The sequence below is a fragment of the Dipodomys ordii genome, unplaced genomic scaffold (assembly GCF_000151885.1).
Source record: "Dipodomys ordii isolate 6190 unplaced genomic scaffold, Dord_2.0 Scaffold6, whole genome shotgun sequence".
Classification (NCBI taxonomy): Eukaryota; Metazoa; Chordata; class Mammalia; order Rodentia; family Heteromyidae; genus Dipodomys; species Dipodomys ordii.
In genome coordinates, this window is record NW_012267222.1 from 14203033 (window position 1) to 14216087 (window position 13055).

Here is a 13055-nt window from a genome sequence, read left to right on the forward strand (position 1 = left end):
CGGGTGGGGGGCGCCGCGGTCAGCATGCTGCGCGGACCCCGACCTCTGGCTCCCGCCGCCTTGCAGCTCCCCGAGGGGATGACCGCCTTGAGCCCCCCGGAGCTGTGGTCGCCCGGCCTCAGCAGCCCCCAGCTCTGCCCGGCCACCACCACCTACTACGCCTCGCTGTACCCGCAGACGGCGCCTCTTGTCGTGGCCCCCAGCAGCTGTCTCGACGCCACCCCCCACCGACCCGAGGGCCAAGTGGTGCGCTGCGTGCCTGCTGGCCGGCTGCCGGTAACGCTGGGACCCCCTGCCGCTTTGTGTTTTGCTTGGTCCCCGCACGGGTCTGTGTGTGTGTGTGGGAGGGAGGGGAAGGCGGGCAGGAAGGGCACCCCGAGGCCCAGGGTAGCAGGTTGAATTTTGCTGAGGAGGATGAGCCTTCAGTTTCCAGAACAATTCATTGCCCAGAATATCTGAGTAGAAGACCTATTTATTTTAAAACTTAGAGTGCAATGAAATCACTCGCGGTAGAGGAGTAGAATGAGCACTGGACGGGGAGTCCCGAGGCCTGACCCCATTGTCCCTCAGAGTTCAACACTGCCACCATTCATTCTTCTTTCATTGTTTGGGCAGGAAACCAGCACCTGCTATGGGCCTGGCACAAGACTTAGCCTGGGGATATTTTGGGGACTTGAAGACCGGGGAATAGGTCCTGGGTTTCTCTTGAGTCCAATCTGGCCTAAACCGACTCCAGATTGGCCATATAGCCACTCCTTCCCAGGTGTCTGCCCCAAGTCCTCTGCCAAACCCGGTCTTTCCTCCACATGGCCTGTAGCAGACTCAAATGCAGGCTGTTCTCTTGGGGTTTCTATTCCTGTAAGCTGTTCACTCCAGCCCCAGGCCTGTAGTCAGGGAGGGCCAGAGTATGGTGGCCCATGTGAATAGAAACCACCTCAGGGTGGGAGTGGAGTGGGAAAAGCCCTGGGGGACTTGAGGTAGATGTTGGGGAGCTTAGTTTTCTGTTGTGAGCTGCCCAAATGCACCTTGTGTGTCCAGACACGTCTGGACCTCAGTTTCCCTTTCTTGAAAATGTATGCCTGCCTATGATAGCTGTGTTTGGGCTAGCTCATCTCAGTTTATTCCCAACTCCAGGTGGTAGGTTTTGGAAGGAGGCCCCAGGGAAGGGAGATGGGGATGTTGTAAGCATGCTTAGTTGTGGAGGTGATGCGTAAGTTTGGATGAAGGGTTATCTATCCTCCCCCTCTCCCCCAGTCCTAGAGGCATCTGCTCAGACCTGTGCCAGTCAGCGGGCACCAATCCTAGCCATCTTGCTTCAGGGACAGCCCCAGTTCCTGCCATTGGCATCAGTCTTTGTTTTACCTTCTGGAGCTCCCTCCCTCCTTTTTTGTGCTGATACTAGGGCTTGAACTCAGGGCCTAGATGATGGCCCTTAGCTTTTTCTGCTCAAAGCTATGGTCTATCACTTGAGCCACAGCGCTACTTCCAGCTGTTTGGTGGTTAATTTTTTTTTGGCGGGGGGGGGGGGTTGGGGGGCTCCAGTCATGGGCCTGAACTCTGGCCTGGGCGCTGTCCTTCAGCTCTTCAGCTCAAGGCTAGCGCTCTACCACTTGAGCCACAGCGCCACTTCCTGCTTTTTTTTTTTTTTTGCTTATGTGGTGCTGAGGAATCAAACCCAGGGCCTCATGCATGCAAGGCAAGCGCTCTACCACTGAGCTACCTTCCCAGCCCTTTGTGGTTAATTATAGATAATAATCTCCCAGACTTTCCTGCCAGGATTGTCTTCAAACTGTGATCCTCAGATTTCAGCCCTTTGAGTAGCTAGGATTGTAAGTGTGGGCCACTGGTGCCTTTTCTATACATTTTCCAACTGGAAAGGCAGGAAGCAAGTGATTACTTTGCCCATTTTATAATTCAAGTGACTGAGGCCCACTTTCATCTCTCTCTCTCTCTCTCTCTCTCTCTCTCTCTTTTTTTTTTTTTTGGTAGGTTGTGGGGCTTGTACTCAGGACCTGGGTACTATTTGTGAGCTCTTTTGTTCAAGGTGAGCACTCTACCACTTTGAGCCACAGCGCCACTACTGGTTTTTGAATAGTTAATTGGAAATAAGAGTCTTGTGGAGACTTCGCTGCTCGGACTGGCTTTGAACTGCAATCCTCATATCTCAGCCTTTTGGGTAGCTAGGATTACAAGTGTGAGGCACTGGTGCTCTGCTCAGCTTTCATCTTGTGTTCAGTATTTTATTTTTATAACTATTTTGTATGTATGTGCTGATACTGGAGCATGAACTCAGGGTCTGGATGCTACCTCTGAGCTCTTTTGCTCAAGGTTAGCAATTTGCCACTTGAGCCACAGCTTCACTTCTGTCTTTTATTGGTGGTTTATTGACTCAGGGACTTTCCTGCCTGGGCTGGCTTTGAACCTCAGTTCTCAGATCTCAGCTTCCTGAATAGCTAGGACTACAGGCATGAGCCCCTGGCAGCCAGCATGTTCAGTATTTTATAGCCTGAACCTTTTGTAGCCTGTGAAGGGGATGTAATTGGTAGTTCCATGTTACAGGGGGAAACAGTGAGATTGAGGATGTGACCTGTCCAAGGTCATTCAGGGAGATGGGGGATAGTGACCAGATCTACAAGGCAGCTCTCTTCAGCCTTGACCATTCCCAGTACTGCCCAACCCAGGAGGTAGGAGCCCTCCCTCAGGAAAGGGCTGGGTGCAGTGCTTAGCTCTCCTCTGGCCAGCTGCTTTCCAGCCTCAAAGTTTCAGTAACAGCTGTGGCTTTGAAGTGTTTTGAACCCTCCCAGAGGAAGCTGAGTGCATCTGTCTATACTCTGTTTCTGGGGAAGGGAGGGGGCGCCCAGTGATCTTAGCAAGAATGGCTGTCCTTTACCAAGTGCCTCTCCTATGCCAAGTGCAGCCTGGCACCCTCCACACTTGTTATTTTGGGTCAAGAAGCCTGGTATGTGGCACCTGACAGATGAAGTAAAGAAACTTCATCAAACTGAGAAGACAAGTGAAGTCATTTGCTCAATACACAGCCAAGAAGTGGAAGACTCTCCTGGACTAGACCCCTTAAAGGCCTGCCAGGTCTAGAACCTCCCTACCTCCTGCTGGTGCTCAGCTGCTGAGGCTCAGCCTCCTGGGCAGGGCTGCCCCTGCTTACTCAATTTACCAGGGTGTGACCTGGAGCAGCTCCAGACCCAACCCTGGGTGTGGTCAGGCTGCAAAGTGCCGGGTGAGCAGGATTTAGTGGGGTGCTGTCCTTTAAAGGGAAGGCAACTCAGTAGAGAATTAGGCCCCCTCCTTGTCTATCCAGTGTTCTTGCTGCCTCCCTCAGGGACTGACTCCTCTGGGGAGTCCTTCCTCTGTCCAGGCATGTAGTCCTGCAGGACTGTGGGGACAATGGTGTGTGTGTGTGTGTGTGCACACGTGCACGTGTGCATGTGTGTGCGTGCGCACGTGCACATGCACATGCACATCATTACTGGGGCTTGAACTCAGCCTTGTACTTTTTCTTGGCTTTTTTCCCTTAAGGCTAGCACTTGAGCCACTTTCAGGGTTTTGCTGGTTAAATTGGAGATAAGAGTCCGGAGTCTCGGGGGCTGGTTTATGCTTGTAATCCTAGCTACTCAGGAAGCTGAGATCTAAGGATAGTTTGAAGCCAGTCAGGGCAGGAAAGTCTGTAACATTGCTATCTCCAGTAAGCTGGAAGTGGCACTGTGTCTCAAAGTGGTAGAGCACTAGTCTTGAGTGAAAAAGTTCAGGGACAGCGCCCAGGCCCCAAGTTCAAGCTCCATGACTGACCAAAAAGAAGTCTCCTGGACTTTTCTGCTTAGATTGGTTTTGAACAGTCATCCTCAGATCTCACCCTCCTAAGTCTGGCTATGTTGTCTAGGCTGGCCTTAAACTCCTAAGCTCAAGTGATTCACCTTTTTAGCCTCATGAGTGCCTGGGACTACAGATATAGGTGTACTCCGGCTGAAAATAAATAAGTGCTTTTTTGCAACTCTGCCAGGCAGGTTAGAGAGGAAATGCAGGCTTGGAAGGTCCTTGGAGAGGGCTGGAGGCTGGGACTATGCAGCTGCTACATTGTTCAGCTGTAAGTTGAGGGCCCCGGCAGGCGCCTTACACGTGCTTCATTCACCCTACTGTTGTTGGACCTAAGGCCCTGTAGAGACCTGGCTGCATTCTTTGAATGACCTTAGGCCAAGCCACTTCCCCTTCTCTGGCTAGTTTCTTCAACTTGTGCCCATAAGGGGATGGTGCGTAGGAAAGGAGAGTACACTTCTCCCAAGGGTAAAGGACTTCAGTCCTAGCCAGGTGAAAGGGGCTTCCTAGGAGGACTCAGGTTAGAGCCACACAGGCCTCTGGGCTTAGTAGTAGATCTTGGTTTTTCTCACTCCTGCTGTTGGTTTTCAGTTCACCTTTGAACTCTGTCCTTGTTGACATCCTCTGTCCCAGCACTGGCCAGGGCAGAGCCCTCAACAGAGATGGAACTGATCATCAGCCCAACTCTACAGGTGCTCATGATGATCTGAATGCCCAGCTCATCCAGCTAAGAAGGGGGAGACTGCTGGACACTGGTGGATCACATCTATAATCCTGGCAACTCAGGAGGCTGAGATCTGAGGATCCTGGTTCAAAGCCAGCCTGGATAGGAAAGTCCATTACACTTTTATCTCTAACCAGCAAAGATCTGCAAGTGCTAGAATGCCAGCATTGATGAAAAAGCTAAGGGACAGTGCCCAGGCCCTGAGTTCAAGTCCCAGTACCCTGGAGGGGGAACTGGGAAGGAGAAGGAAGCCTAGCTTTGAACCAGGCTGGTCTGACTCCAAGGCCTGGGCACAGCCTCTCCTGGGGCTTGTCCTTTGTCACCTCCATTTTGCAGGTTCAGCCAAGTTACATGTTGACTTTTCTGGGCAGAGCCTAGGAAGGTGTCACCTTGGTGGGTGACACTTTGTTTGGGGACCCTGGTAGTACAAGATAGGGGAAGGGAGAAGAAAAGAGCGTGTGAAGTGATGAGGGTATGTGCAGAATAGCCAGGCCTTGACCCACATTCTAGCAAATTCTGGGGTATTATGTGGGATGGAGCTTTGGAGTTCAGACCAGGGTTTAGACGCTGGCTCTCCCTTTGTATATGTGACCTTGGATGCAAACCATCGTGGGTGAGTCCTCTTGGCTGCCAAGAGAGATTGCTCTTCTTGACGTTGCGGGAAGTAGGAACGTACGTGCGATAGGCCCCACATGGGTTTCTGGTCAAGGTCCTTTCCTCCTACTTGCCTCTCAAGGATAGTGAGTTGGGGGCAGGGGGAAGTGGACCTCAGCCTAACTGGGAAATGTGGGAAGGGAAGAATCCTGGGGTGGACAGCCATGGCCATGACTGACAGGCCTTGGTGCTTCTGGAGAGGACTGGTGAGAGAATAGCTGGGCCCAGAGCACACGGAGGCTTTCTGACAGGGTGGGGTCAGACCCTTGGAATCTAGGATTTCACTTTGGGAGAGGTAGATAAGGAATATTAAGTAGAGACTTCAAGAAGAATAAACTTGGAAGTTTTAGGGACAGAGAAGAACACTACCCTAGAAGCAAAGGTCCTCAACTGAGTCCAGGAAGACTTCCTGGAGGAGGAAGGAGTGGGGGAGGGGTCTGACGCCTATAAGGGCTGTCAGCCTCCTCCACCTGTCGGCCCAGCTGTGCTCAGCAGCAGTTAAGTCTCAGCCCTGTGGAGCATGACCTCACCATCAAGTGTTAAAATCGGCTTTTCACTCAGGGCAGTGGTGGTGGTGTGTGGGGTACTGGGGGCAGAGGAGGAAGGAAATGGGCTCATTGGCCCCCAGGGGGTGTGTCCAGGAAGATGTTGAGATCAGATTCAGGGAAGGGACTGTGCATTTCCTGAGTCCCTACTGTATACTGAGCCATAGGCTGAAGAACTTTCCAGAACTTACTTTTGAGTCCTCACCATAGCCCTGGATGTCAGGGTTTTCTGGCCCACTTTACAGAGCAGAAAACTGAGACTCCTTGCTATGGAGTTTGTCTCCAGGTCACACGGTGAGCTCTCAAAGGTGCTGGAGAATTCAACAGCCTTGTGCCCAGTGCCCCAGTTCTGCCCTCCCCAGCCCTAAAAGAGGCCTTTTCTCTATAGGAAGGGCAACTCTGGCTGCATGGGGAGGGAGGGGGGCACTAGTTGGTGGTGGTGACTGGGTGGAGAGGAACAGATGGGTCTGCGGTTTGATTTCTCCAGCAGGTGTTTCCCAAGCTTGGCGGGAATGGGGAGGGGCAACTAGGCCTCAGCTGCTTGTAGTGAAGACATTGAGGAAGGAAGAACTCATTGTCTGCCCCTCAGCAGGCAAGAAAGAAGGCCCTGGCTGAAGCTCATACCTTGGGGTGGGGATGTTTGTGCTTCTCTGTGGGTACCTCCCTGGGGTGTGGCACCAAGCCAGGAAGTTCTGTGGGCCTGGGCGGATGCTGGGCCCCACCCTGATATAAGCCAGCTGTGGGACCGTGATGGCTGGGCCAGCTGCTCCTAGGGAGGGGCCAATCCCCAGCCAGAGGTGGTTTAGGCCACGCCCAAATCCCCTCCCCCCTGTGTTCTGTGGCTGTGCAGTGCTTGAAGAACCCTCATTGGCCATCTGTATTTATAGGGTTTCTTGGCTTGGGCCTCAGCGATGGGACTTTTACTTCCTACTCCCCAGCCTCTGGTCACTGATATTTCCTTACCAAATGCTGTCCTGTTTCACCTGCACTGGTGACAGACAGGCACTGGAGGTGACTGCAGGTGACCCTCTGTGCCTTTGCTTCAGGCCAGGAAAAGGCTAATGAAGGACTGATAAAGACTCTGCCTCTCCTCCCTCCTTTCCCCAAGGCCAAAAGGAAGCTGGACCTGGAGGGCATCGAGAGGCCTGCAGTCACTGAATTCCGGACTCCCCTGGGGAAGTGCATCCCAGTGGATGGCCTGCCCAGTCCCAAAAGTAAGAGCTTGCCACGGGACATCTGGGGTGGGGTGGGCAGAGGCAGAGGGCAGCAGCCCAAGTCACCACGACTGATACTTGCACACTAGGTCCTTGGTATTCTCAGGGACATGGGTCCAAGGAAAAACTGCTCAGGCTTGGGATGTGTAATGCTAAGTGTACTGAGAATGCAGATCCATCTTTCTGCATCACTATCCAACTTCTGCTGCCTTTCAACAAATACTAAATTTTCACTTTATCATTTCAATTATTCATATTCACCCTCCCACCCCACCCCCTGCTGCTGGTGCTGCATGAGCATTTACTTTTGGGGGAGGCGGAGTTTCACAAAATTAAGGGCAGGGAACCAAACATTCAGCAAACTACAAATGCTTTTTGTTGTTGTTGTTGTTGATTGTGGGGCTTGAACTCTGGGCCTGGGCACTATCCCTCAGCTCTTCAGCTCAAGGCGAGCGCTCTACTGCTTGAGCCACAGTGCCACTTCTAGTCTTCTGGTGGTTTACTGGAGATAAGAGTCTTACAGACCTTCTTGCCAGGGCTGGTTTTGAACTGGGATCCTCAGATCTCAGCCTCCTTAGTAGCTAGGATTATAAGCGTGAGCCACTGGCTCCTGGCTTATAATTTATTTATTTTTTTTAATTTTAATTTTTTGCCTAACCTGGGGCTTGAACTCTGGGCCTTGGCACTGTCACTTAGCTCTTTTTGCTCAAGGCTAGCTAGCACTCTACCATTTGAGCCACAGAGCCATTTCCGGCTTTTTCTGTGATTAATTGGTGATCAAAATCTCATGAACTTTCCTGCCTAGGTTGGCTTTGAACCGAGATCTTCAGATCTCTCAGCTTCCTGAGTAGCTAGGATTATGGGCATGAGCTACCTGCGCCTATCAGTGCCTGGTTTTTGAGTAGTGGGGCTTGAACTCAGGGCCTAGGCACTGTTCTTGAGCTTTATTTTGTTCAAGGGACATTTTGTACTCTAATATTTGAGCCACAGCGTGAGCTACCAACTGGGTGCTTTCCCTCAGTTCTTCAGCTCAAAGCTAGCATTCTACCACTTGAGCCACAGCACCATTTTTGGTTTTCTGGTAGTTAGTTGGAGATAGGAGTCTTAGGGACTTTCCTGCCCAGAGTGGCTTTAAACTGCCATCCTTAGATCTCAGCCTCCTGAGTATCTAGGATTACAGGCAATGAGCCACTGGCGCTCAGCTACAGCTTTATTAATTTTTGGCAGTCATGGGGCTTGAACTCTGGGGCAGGGCGCTGTCCCTCAACTCTTCAGCTCAAGTCTAGCGCTCTACCACTTGAGCCACAGCGCCACTTCCTGCTTTTTCTGCTTATGTGGTGCTGAGGAATCCAACCCACGGCCTCATGCATGCAAGGCAAGCGCTCTACCACTGAGCCACCTCCCAGCTCCTCCAGCTTTTGATTTTGTTGTTGTTGTTGCTGTTGTTGTTGGTGGTGGTAGTAGTGGTGGTGGTGATGGTGTGTGTGTGTCTGTGTGGGGCCTGAATTCTGGGCCTGAGCACTGTCCCTCAACTTTTCAGCTCAAGGCTAGTGTTCTACCACTGGAGCCACAGCACCACTTCGGCTTTTTCTGCTTATGTGGTGCAGAGGAATCAAACCCATGGCCTCATGCATACAAGGAAAGCACTCTACCACCGAGCCCCCTTTCCAGCCCCATGTGTGGGTTTCTTTATCTTTTTTTGTTTTTTTTCCTGCTTCTAAGGAGCAGGGCACAGAAAGGCAGGGAAGAAGGGTGAACAAATGCTATTGTGGTATTCCATATACCCTATGTGGAAAATGAGGTATGCAACTTGCAGGCAGGGAGGGGAGGGGCAAACTGGAGGAAAGCAAAGGAAAGGGTGATATGGTCCCAAAGAGAAATGGATACATTACTTGAATTGTGAAATGACAACCCCTCTGTACAACCCCTTAGTAATAATCATAAAATTACATTTTAAAAATTATTGTAAGTTGGATGCCCGTGTCTCATGCCTCTAATCTTAGCTACTCTGGAATCCTGAGATCTGAGGGTCACAGTTCAAAGCCAGTCAGGATAGGAAACTTCAGAAGACTCTTTATCCTCAATTAAAAAGCTGGAAGTAAGCTGGGCTACGGTGACTCACGCCTGTAATCTTAGCTACTGAGGAAGCTGAGATCTGAGGATCACAGTTCAAAGCCAGCCAGTGCAGAAAAGTCCATGAGAGCCGGGCGCTGGTGGCTCACGCCTGTAATTCTAGCTACTCAGGAGGCTGAGATCTGATGATCGCGGTTCAAAGCCAGCCCGGGCAGGAGAGACCTTGAGACTCCTATCTCCAATAAACCACCAGAAAACCTGAAGTGGCGCTGTAACTCAAGTGGTAGAGTGCTCGCCTTGAGCTGAAGAGCTGAGAGACAGCGCCCAGGCCCACAGTTCAAGCCCCTGGACCCACAAAAAAAAAGCTTGAAGTAGAGCTGTGGCTCAAGTGGTAGAACACCAGCCTTCAGTGAAAATGCTAAAGGATAGCGACCAGGTCCTGAGTTCAAGCCACAATACTGGCATAAAAAAATTATTTTTTATTGGCCGAGAAGATTGCTCAGTGGTAGAGCGCTTGCCTTGCATGCATGAGGACTTGGGTTCTATTCCTCAGCACCACATAAGCAGAAAAAGCCGGAAGTGGTGCTGTGGCTTAAGTGGTACAGTGCTAGCCTTGAGCTGCAGAGCTGAGGGGACAGCACCCTAGCCCAGAGTTCAGGCCCCACGACCGACAAAAAAAATAAAAATTATTTGTGACCACATTTGGCCAGTACGATATACCTATGAGTCAGGCAGGCTTAAAGTATCATAGTTTCTGGTTTGTCAAGGTTTCCTGTGTATTCCTGCCTTAATCCCCTGTAGATTGGTCATGTCCCTTTTATTGGCAGAAAACTTGAGGCTCAGAGCCTGTTTTATCTAGGGCTACACAGCTAGTAGTGGAGTCAGGGCAAAAGCCTAGGTAACGATACTGCTACTTCTATACTACTTTACTCAGGAGCTAAACATGATGATGACCAGTGTTTATATGAGACCTCCCTATTTTATTTTAATTGATTTTTATGCCTGTACTGGGGCTTGAACTCACGGCCTTGCACTCTCCTTTGGCTTTTTTGCTCAAGACTGGTGCTCTACCACTTGAGCCTTCTGGCTTTTTTTTGGCACTTGTTCTGAGTTCAGGGTGGGCACTGGCCCTGAGCTTTTTTGCTCAAGTTTAGCACTCTACCTCTTAAGCCATAGCTCCCCTTCTGGCTTTTTGAAGGTTAATTGTAGCTAAGAGTCTCAAGGACTTTTGTCTGGACTGGTTTTGAACTGTGAGCCTCACATCTTAGTCTCCTGAGTAGCTAAGATTACGGGCGTGAGCCACCAGTGTCCAGCTAATAGGATGTTTTCCTTTTTCTTTCTTTTCTTTTTTTTTTTGCAGTCCTGGGGCTTGAACCTGGGCTCTGTCCCTGAGCCTCTCTGCGCTTAAGGCTAGTGCTCTACCACTTGAGCCACAGTGTCCCTTCTGGCTTTTTTGGAGTAGTTTATTGGAGACGAGAGTCTCATGAACCATGATCCTCAGATCTCAGTAACTAGGATTATAGGCGTGAGCTATCGGTGCTTGGCTCAGAGTGACCTTTTTTTTTTTTTGTCGGTTATGGGGCTTGAAGGCTGGACCTGGGCGCTGTCCCTCAGCTCTTCAACTCAAGGTGAGCGCTCTACCACTTGAGCCACAGCGCCACTTCCTGTTTTCTAGTGGTTTATTGGAGATAGGAGTCTCATGGTCTTTCCTGCCCCGACTGGCTTTTAACTGTGATCCTCAGATCTCAGCCTCCTGAGTAGCTGGGATTACAGGCTTGAGCCACTGGAGCCGGGCTTAATGTGACCTTTTTTTAAAAGAGAATTGCACTCAGGAATAGGGCTTAACAGAGTGACTCCCAAGAGAAAAGAGAGCTGAATGATTCAAAGAGATATCTGCATTACTTTAATCAGCCTTTACTACCTGCTGAGGGTTTAGGATCCAGAGACTGCTCATCTAGAGCCTTTTCCTGAAGCTAACCTGAAGGGATTTCTTTGAATACTTCACTGTGGGGCTGGGAAGGTGGCTCAGTGGTAGAGCGCTTGCCTTTCATGCCTGAGGCCCTGGGTCCTGGGTTCGATTCCTCAGCACCACAAAAGCAAAAAGAAAAAAGCCGGAAGTGGTGCTGTGGCTCAAGTGCTAGAGTGCTAGCCTTGAGCTGAAGAGCTGAGGGACAGCACCTAGGCCCAGAGTACAAGCCCCACAACTGGACCCCCCAAAAAATTGTGGATGAATACTTCACTGTATATTCTGGCTAAAGTCGAAGTTTAAGCAAGTATAGGGAGAAATGCTAGTTTTTCCTGATAACCCAGCAAAGAAAATATGTGACTGAGTGATATTCACCAGCCAGGAATTTGGGGATCTAGGTAGGACTTTGATGTGACTTGACTGTCCTTCCTCTTCTGTGAATCCTTGCCCCATCTTTATGACAAGGCACAGCTAGATCAGGAATGGTTAAGTTTCCTTTACAATTGAAGCCGGGCACCGGTAGCTCACGCCTGTAATCCTAGCTACTCAGGAGGCTGAGATCTGAGGATCACGGTTCAAAGCCAGCCCTGAAAAGCCAGCTCCCAAGCCCAGAGTTCAAGCCCCATGACCAACCAAAAAACAAAACAAAACAAAAAACAATTGATAGAGGCTGCTCCAGCACTGCATTGAAGAATTCTATGTGCTGATCCATTAGTAATGTCTCATGAACACAAACCTGGCAGAGAAGCCTGTGTGCCAAACCCTTGTCATGTAATGTGTTAAAGGATTCTGATGTCCTCTTCCTGAAGAGTCTTAGTTCCAGAACTAGTTGGGCCACTAACTCACTATGTGACTTACAAGTCACTTGGTTGCAAAAGACCCCTTGGTCTTGTTGCAGCAGCGATGTGGTGTTGAGACATCAGTTACCTTGAGAAAGTAATCTTTTTCTTGAATTGCCCATTTGATGTTATATGACTGATTTCTCTCAGTGTAGTTATTGGACTCCATAGGGAAAGGAAAAGGCAAGTGTACATCCATAAAAAACATTCTCAGCCAAGTGCTGGTGGCCTCGTCTGAAATCCTAGCTACTCAGGAGGCCGAGATCTGAGGATTGTGGTTTGAAGCCAGCCCCAGCAGGAACGTCCCTGTGAGCCTTTTTTTTTTTTTGGTCAGTCGTGGGGCTTGAACTCTAGGCCTGAGCACTGTCTCTCAGCTCTTCAGCTCAAGGCGAGTGCTCTATCACTTGAGCTACAGTGCCACTTCCAGTTTTCTGGTGGTTTATTGGAGATAAGAGTTTCACGGACTTTCCTGCCCAGGCTGGCTTTGAACTGAGATCCTCAGATCTCAGCCTCCTGAGTAGCTAGGATTACAGGCGTGAGCCACCAGTGCCCAGCTTTTTTTTTTTTTTGTCAGTTCTGGGGCTTGAACTCTGGGCTTGGGTGCTGTCCCTGTGCTCTTCAGCTCAAGGTGAGCACTCTACCACTTCAGCAACAGTGCCACTTCTAGTTTTCTAGTGTTTTATTGGAGATGAGTCTCATAGACTTTCCTGCCCGGGCTGGCTTTGAACCATAATCCTCAGATCTCAGTCTCCTGAGTAGCTAGGATTACAGGCCTGAGCCACCGGCACCTGGCCCCCATGAGACTTATCTCCAATTAACCACTCCAAAAAAAAACAGAAGTGGTAGCTCCAGTGGTTGAGTGCTAGCCTTGAGCACAGAGAGTCTTAGGGACCACATCCAGTCTTGTTGGGTTCACCCTGTGATAGTTTTAGATTCCTGGTATAACTGATAGCCCAGGGTAATGGTTAAGAAGGAGTGGGGGGAACGCGGGCAGATTGTCAGAATTTTAAATCGTTTGTAGGGGGCTGGGAAGGTGGCTCAGTGGTAGAGCGCATGCCTTGCATGCCAGAGGCCCTGGGTTCGATTCCTCAGCACCACATAAGCAAAAAGGAAAAAAAAAGCTGGAAGTGGCGCTGTGGCTCAAGTGGTAGAGCGCTAGCCTTGAGCTGAAGAGCTGAGGGACAGCACCAAGGCCCAGAGTTCAGGCCCCAT

At 50.3% G+C, this 13055-nt stretch overlaps 1 protein-coding gene across 1 annotated transcript in view; it reads left to right on the forward strand.

Annotated features, from left to right (window-relative positions):
• The first annotated feature begins 11 nt into the window (after nucleotides 1–11).
• E2f2 (E2F transcription factor 2) overlaps nucleotides 12–13055 on the forward strand; it is a 28732-nt gene continuing 15688 nt past the window's right edge. Inside the window, exons 1-3 of the mRNA XM_013032446.1 lie at nucleotides 12–276; nucleotides 6860–6965; nucleotides 11604–11608. Coding sequence (XP_012887900.1) covers nucleotides 25–276; nucleotides 6860–6965; nucleotides 11604–11608 — 363 coding nt within the window. The 5' untranslated portion in view covers nucleotides 12–24. The remainder of the gene's footprint in view (nucleotides 277–6859; nucleotides 6966–11603; nucleotides 11609–13055) is intronic.